This window comes from Myotis lucifugus, unplaced genomic scaffold (genome assembly GCF_000147115.1).
Source record: "Myotis lucifugus unplaced genomic scaffold, Myoluc2.0 scaffold_131, whole genome shotgun sequence".
Taxonomy (NCBI): domain Eukaryota; kingdom Metazoa; phylum Chordata; class Mammalia; order Chiroptera; family Vespertilionidae; genus Myotis; species Myotis lucifugus.
The window spans coordinates 403645-410653 of record NW_005871179.1 but is presented as its reverse complement, the minus strand read 5'-3'; the positions used below and the strand labels follow the sequence as shown (position 1 = coordinate 410653).

The window sequence follows — 7009 nt, the reverse complement described above, 5'->3', positions numbered from 1 at the left end:
CACTTATGATCATTGATCTGAGGAAAGTTTGCCAGATCCTTATTCTCAATAAATACCGTAATTTCTTCAAAGCACTCCACAAATCGCTCAAGTACTTTACCTCGACTCAGCCATCTCACATTATTGAACATCAGTAGTCCACTGTAGGTTGAATCAACTTCCTGTAAAAGTGCAGAAAATTCTCACTTGTGAAGGGGTCGAGAAGTTATAAAACTCACAATTTTTGTTACAACTGACATTAAATCATTCAATTCTGAGAATCCCAATTTGGCGCACAACACCTCCTGATGGATAATGCAATGAAAAGGTACAAGTGGATGTCTAATAGCTTCCATAAACAATTTCAGGAATCCCACATTTTTTCCCACCATACTTGGTGCCCCATCTGTCGTGACTGACACAATTTTAGAGATATCAATGTTTAGGTCACTGAATGTTTTTATAACAACCTTACATATTTTGTTTCCTGATGTACTTATTGGCACTGATTCTAACTTTATCAACTCTTCTCTCATTGTGAGACCATCAGAATATCTAGCAATAATGGCCAACCGAGCATTTGATGTGACATCAGTAGTTTCATCAAGAGAAATAAAAAAATATTTACAACTATTTAAGTCTTTTTTTAATTGATGTTGTACGTTTTTGTTAAGATCTATTATTCTGTCTTTGATAGTATTTCTACTTAGTGGTAACTCAGAAATTCTTTTAATAATATCATCTTAATTTTCATATCATGAAGTAGAGCTGGTGCACATCTTAGAAATGTTTCCTTAATAAATTCTCTATCACTGAGGGCTTTTCCATGCTGAGCTATGGAGTGAGCAATACAGTAACTTGCTGATGTTAAATTTGTAGAGCATCTTACAAATTTAATGATGGAATTTGATTGACTTTTATAGAGGTGTAGCTGCCTAGAAATGTATTCCTTCCTTTCATTGATACTTTTTTTCAAGAGCTGACAATGATTAGTTTCAAAATGTCTCTTTACATTCCTCGTTCTGCTTACTACCATTTAATTACACAGTATGCACAACGATCTGTTGTTTCTGTCGACAATCCCGTACATCTCGGTCCATATGCCTTGAAAGGGTCCGTCCGCTACTGCTACTTCCACTTCCTTTATCATTCAATCTTGCTTTTTTATTTTTTTGATTCTCCATCACAAGGCTGCAAAAATCAATAAATATAAATCACGGTGTTTTTATTAAAAGGTTGATAGGTTTCTTACCTATTAACTTTTTGCAGTGTTGTTGCACTGACTCCTGGTGCAAAACAATTCAAAGATAGTATGTATAACCAACAAATATATGGTGCTGTAATCAATTATCCGACACGCAGAATGTCTCGTCGAGCACTGTTGCACTGTATATCTTTTTCTTCTAACCCTCCCACTCCTGTCTCCTAACGAACATGGCGATCAAGTGTGTCCGTTTGCCGAATGCACCCGAACGCCCGGGAAGCTTACCCGAGGCACATGTTGACAATAAGAGGCCGTTTCCAGAATTGGGCATTTTGTCACTCGAGTAAAAATAAAATGTCATGAGTAAAAATTAATCTCTTTATAGTGCAATTCTTAACCTTTTTATATTAATGTCAATATTGGAACAATGTGTCTGGATGTTTTCACTATGTATCTTTGCTATGCAACACCGATGTACATGTTTACATCCGGTTTTAGAATTGCATTATTGATCATGAGTAACGTGAGTAGTAATATTACTCGAGTGATACCCAACTCTGGCCGTTGCGAGAGACAAATATTTGAATTATGCAATTTTTTGTCTCTGTCAATGCGTGTCACCCAAAATGAGTTCGCGTGTCACCTCTGATACGCCTGTCATAGGTTCACCATCACTGGTATAGTCAGTATAATGTATTCAAGAGTTACTTGCATTAATGTTTTCGTTCTTGTTTTTTTCTTCTTTTGGTATGGCTATATTATTCATTTGAAGTGCATTTGGTTTCATTTGGTTTTGTTTATATTTAGTTTAGTTTTTCCCTCCAGCCTTATTGATTTAATTTTTAATTTTTAATGTATAGAATTTTATTTAACATGTTTCCAAAAGTTAGAACATACTGGAAAATACACTCTGAATTGTTAATCCCTCTTATTTCTCCCAGTTTGTTTCTTTCCATCCTTTTAGAGTAACCAATTTCTTTGTTTCTGGTTTATGCTTCCTGTGTTTCTTTTTGCATAAATAAGCAAATACAAAAAGATTTTTCCATTTTCCCCTTTTTCTCACATAAAAGATGGCATACTATTTGTAATCTTCTGTACTTTGCCTTTTTTTTTTTTTTTTCACTTAGTAGTATAGCTTGGAAATTATTCCATAACAATTCCAAGAGATATTCTTCATCTTTTTTCTTTAATAGCATTTAGGCAGTTTTCAGTATTTTTTAATGACAATGCTGGCATAAATAACTGTCATTTAAATGTTAATCTACTTTTTTTTAACATTGAGATTGGTGTGTTTTTTTTATATTTGCCTTGTTTTCTCTTAAATATTTGTGTAAGTTAAACTTAAAAATAATTGTATTTATCTTTTTCAACTTTTACCAGATGACTCTTTTCTCACTAACAGGTAGATTTAGATGTTACTCTCCCTGGGGAAGGTGGAAAAGATCGACCTTTCAAGGTGTCAATCAAGTTTGTCTCTCGGGTGAGTTGGCACCTACTACATGAAGTACTGACAGGACGGACCTTGCCTGAGCCACTGGAATTAGACAAGCCAATCAGCACTAATCCTGTCCATGCCGTTGATGTGGTGCTACGACATCTGCCCTCCATGAAGTGGGTGCTTCTGGCTTTTTTTCATCTTTAGATTTTAAGTATGAAGGCTTTCCTCCCAAGAGTTGTGCAGGCCTCCTTTGGTTAATCTTCAGATGTTGTATATTTTGAATATTTCAGTTGAAGAATAGCATGCAGCCCTACCTGGTTTGGCTCAGTGGATAGAGTGTCGGCCGGACCAAAGGATCCTGAGTTCGATTCTGGTTAAGGGCACATGCCTGGGTTGTGGGCTTGATCCCCAGTAGGGGGCATGCAGGAGGCAGCTGATCAATGATTTTCTCTCATCATTGATGTTTCTATCTCTCCCTCTTCCTTCCTCTCTGAAATCAATAAAAAGATATATTTTTTTAAAAAGAATAGCATGCATACAAGTTCATTGATAGATGTAAGTTACAGAAAATTCTCTGATGTTTGAAAATAAATGCACCTTATTAGTTTAGCTATTCTAATGGATATTTTTTTAGAAAAATGTCTAACCCTTTCTCCTAAAGGCTTTAAATCTTGAGCAACTGATGTGTTTTCAGATATAAGGCTATAGTTAAATCACCTTATTTTAAAGGTAATTTCATTGTTGATACAATAGTATCAAATTGTGTTGAAATTGCTGTTGTTTTAATCACACTAGCATCTCACATGTGTATGTGTGTGTCTGTGCTTATATAGGATCAGATAGGCTGTGTCTTTTTTTTAATGTTTTTTTATTTTTATTGATTTCAGAGAGGAAGAGAGAGAGAGAGATAGAAACATCAATGAGAGAGAATCTATGATAGGCTGCCTCCTGCACGCCCCTTACTGGGGATTGAGCCCACAACCCAGGCATGTGCGCTTGATCAGAATCAAACCCAGGGCTCTTCAGTCCATAGGCCAACGCTCTATCCACTGAGCCACACCGGCTAGGGCAGGCTGTGTCTTTTTAAAGAAAAATATTATGTCTTACAAACATGTTTATAGAAATAGCTTTTTGATCAGTAATTATTTAGCATTTTCTAAGATTGGAGCTGTTAACTTTTTAAAATTTATTTTTAAGAAAGTATTTTAAATAAAATTTGTTCTTATTCATACTAACATTAGTTGTAACAATATAGGGTTGCAGTGAAGGATACAGATTTTTTTTCCCATTAAAATAGCTGCTTTTTGCTTTTACAAATTTGGAAAATGTTTAGTTTCATATATCCTTAATGATAAGCATGATAATTTATGTGCTCTAGACTCACCTGTTCTGCATATTTAAATACTTATATAGGAAGGAAAGGATTGAACATGCCATTTTAATTTTTGTAGATATACACCTGTGGGGCGTTCATTTTTCTCGGCTCCAGAAGGATATGACCACCCTCTGGGAGGGGGCAGGGAGGTATGGTTTGGATTCCATCAGTCTGTTCGTCCTGCCATGTGGAAAATGATGCTTAATATTGATGGTAAGGGAATAAAACCATATTCTGTATTGGATAATTGATTTCTGTATGGCCTGCTTGTGTGTTTAATGTGCATATGTGCATTTTATGTATAATTATATGTACTATGTCTTGAAGTAATATTTGGACTAATATTAAGACAAAATAGAAAATCTTTATATTTATATTACATTTCATTCAGAAAGCCTTTACACAGAACTTGTCCTGGTTTGCTACTAAAGTAAATTTAACCCTTTGAGTGCCAACCAATATCCTAGGAACTATGCTAAAATTGCCAAGGCATTTTGAGTTAAGATTTGTAATTTTTTTTTCCCACATAAAGAGTGAACTACTAGCATCTAATAGTGACACTGCAGGAGGAGCGCAATAGCGATAGCTCTCCCAGCACTTTTGGCGAAAGACAGGAGGAGCGCGATCGCGCTCCCCGGCACTCTAGGGGTTAAAAGCTTTGACATGATCATCTGAGCAATCTTCTATTATAAATCACTTTTGTCCTTTTAAATCTAAGTCAATATTTAATTACAAAATACATATTTTACAGGAAGAGAAGTCTATTAGTCATGGTCACCCCTGGCATTATACCTACTACTGATGCTTAATGTGGTGCTACTTGCATTAATATTTAGGTGTTTTTTTTATTTTTGAACTTATAAAAAAGAAGAGAGAATAGTATGAGAAACTGCCACCTATGTAGTCATTATCCAAATTGTCAGTATTTTTCTACCTTTGCTTAAACTATCTCCATTTCTTCCTTTACTGTAGTGTCTTTAAGTAAAATCCCAGACAGAATATTATTTTGTCCCTACTAATTCAGTATGTATCTCTAAAAACATGGATGTTTTCTTACTCAGTCACAATGCCGTTATCATATATAAGAAAATTGAAAATAATAATTTATTTGTAGCCTCTAATACCCTGTCTAAACTCAGATCTCCCTGATTGTTTCAAATATATTTTTATAGTTATTGGTTCTAATCAGAATCCAAATAAGATTCACACATTACATTAGGCTTTATGCCTATTTTATCTATTTATTTTATTTTATTTATTTTAAAATATATTTTTATTGATTTCAGAGAGGAAGGTGAGAGAGAGAAAGAGATAGAAACATCAATGATGAGAAAGAATCACTGATCAGCTGCCTCCTTCCTGCACGCCCCACACTGCGGATCCAGCCTGCAACCCGGGCTGAATTGAGCCCAAGACTCTTCAGTCTACAGGCTGGTGCTCTATCCACCGAGCCAAACCAGCTAGGGCGACTAAGCTGTTTTTTATCCATCTTCTCAATATTTCAGTTTTTCATTATTAAATATAGTTTCTAACCTGGCCGGCATGGCTCAGTGGTTGAGCGTGGACCTATGAACCAGGAGGTGGTGGTTCGATTCCAGTCAAGGGCACATGCCCAAGTTGCGGTCCGGATCCCCAGTAAGGGGCGTGCAGGAGGCAGCCGATCAATGATTCTCTCTCATCGATGTTTTTTCTATGCCTTTTTAAAATGTAGTAGTCCCGTTTCCTTCCCTCTTGTTTTATTTTGTCTGTTGTTTGTTTGTTTTTTAGTTGTTTTTTCCCCCATCTTTTGTTTGTTTGTTTGTTTTTGTTTTTTTTTGTTTGCTATTGTCTTGTTGTCAGGTGTCCTGTAGAATATCCAGAAACCTGGATTTGTCTTTTGTTTACTTGTGGTGTGATTATTTTGTTCCTCTGTTCCCTATATTTCCTTAAAATGAAAGTTGGCCCTTGAGGCTTGATTCAATTCTGGTTCAAAATACTTTATAAATTTATAAGTGCTTTATATTGTATCAGTATTTAGTGGTCCCAGTTTTTTAATAATACAATAGGCCTGATCTCTCCATTAAAATTTCCCAATCCGCCTTTCAATTTCTAATATTCCATTCATTGATCATTGTTACCTGAACTATTTATTTCACTAGGCACTATCAACTGATATTTTTTCTAATTCTGTTATTCCTTTTGTATTAGATGGAATTCTTTTTTTTTTTAATGTATTTTATTGGTTTTTTTTTACAGAGAGGAAGGGAGAGGGATAGAGAGCCAGAAACATCGATCAGAGAAACATCGATCAGCTGCCTCCTGCACACTCCCCACTGGGGATGTGCCCGCAACCAAGGTACATGCCCTTGACTGGAATCGAACCTGGGACCTTTGAGTCCGCAGGCTGATGCTCTATCCACTGAGCCAAACCGGTTAGGGCTAGATGGAATTCTTATGTGGAAAATCATAATGTCCTATTGCTAATTCATTAGTCTTTGATAGCTTTCTGGCACAGCAGGATGTTCCAGGCTCATATTATATTTCTTACCCTGTACCTAGAATCAGCCATTCCTCCAAGGATCCCTGGTTCTTTCTAGATCAGTACATAGTTTCCTCATTATTTTCAGCTGCATCTGCCATTATGGAGATATGTCATTGAGGGGATATATTTCAAGAGTCCCCTTTAATTATATGCCATTTCAGAACATCATTTCAAATATATATATAGGTGTTTTTTTTAAGATAGATTCCAGGAGTGAGATTGATGAGTCAAGGGCAAATGTATTTGTAATTTTTATTGTTATCGCCAGATTGCCCTCTACCAAGATTGTAAATACTTACTTTGCATCAGTGATTGAGACTACCTATTTCCTTACGCCTTTGCCTCTACAGGTGTCAAACTAGATTTTTGTCAATCAGATTTACAAGAAATAGTTTCACTATGTGCTTTTGTTTTCCATTTGAACATTTTCACATATGTAAGGGCCACCTTTCTTTTTCTGTTAACTGTTTGTATCCTTCGCCCTTTTTTTTC

General features: G+C 35.7%; 1 protein-coding gene across 3 annotated transcripts in view; it reads left to right on the top strand.

Annotated features, from left to right (window-relative positions):
* The window catches only part of LOC102433594 (protein argonaute-3), an 88629-nt gene that overhangs the window by 28719 nt on the left and 52901 nt on the right, over positions 1–7009 (top strand). For all 3 annotated transcript variants that reach the window (XM_006094164.3, XM_023758510.1, XM_023758509.1), the window contains exons 4-5: positions 2586–2794; positions 4073–4209. In XM_006094164.3, the coding sequence (XP_006094226.1) occupies positions 2586–2794; positions 4073–4209 (346 nt within the window). The remainder of the gene's footprint in view (positions 1–2585; positions 2795–4072; positions 4210–7009) is intronic.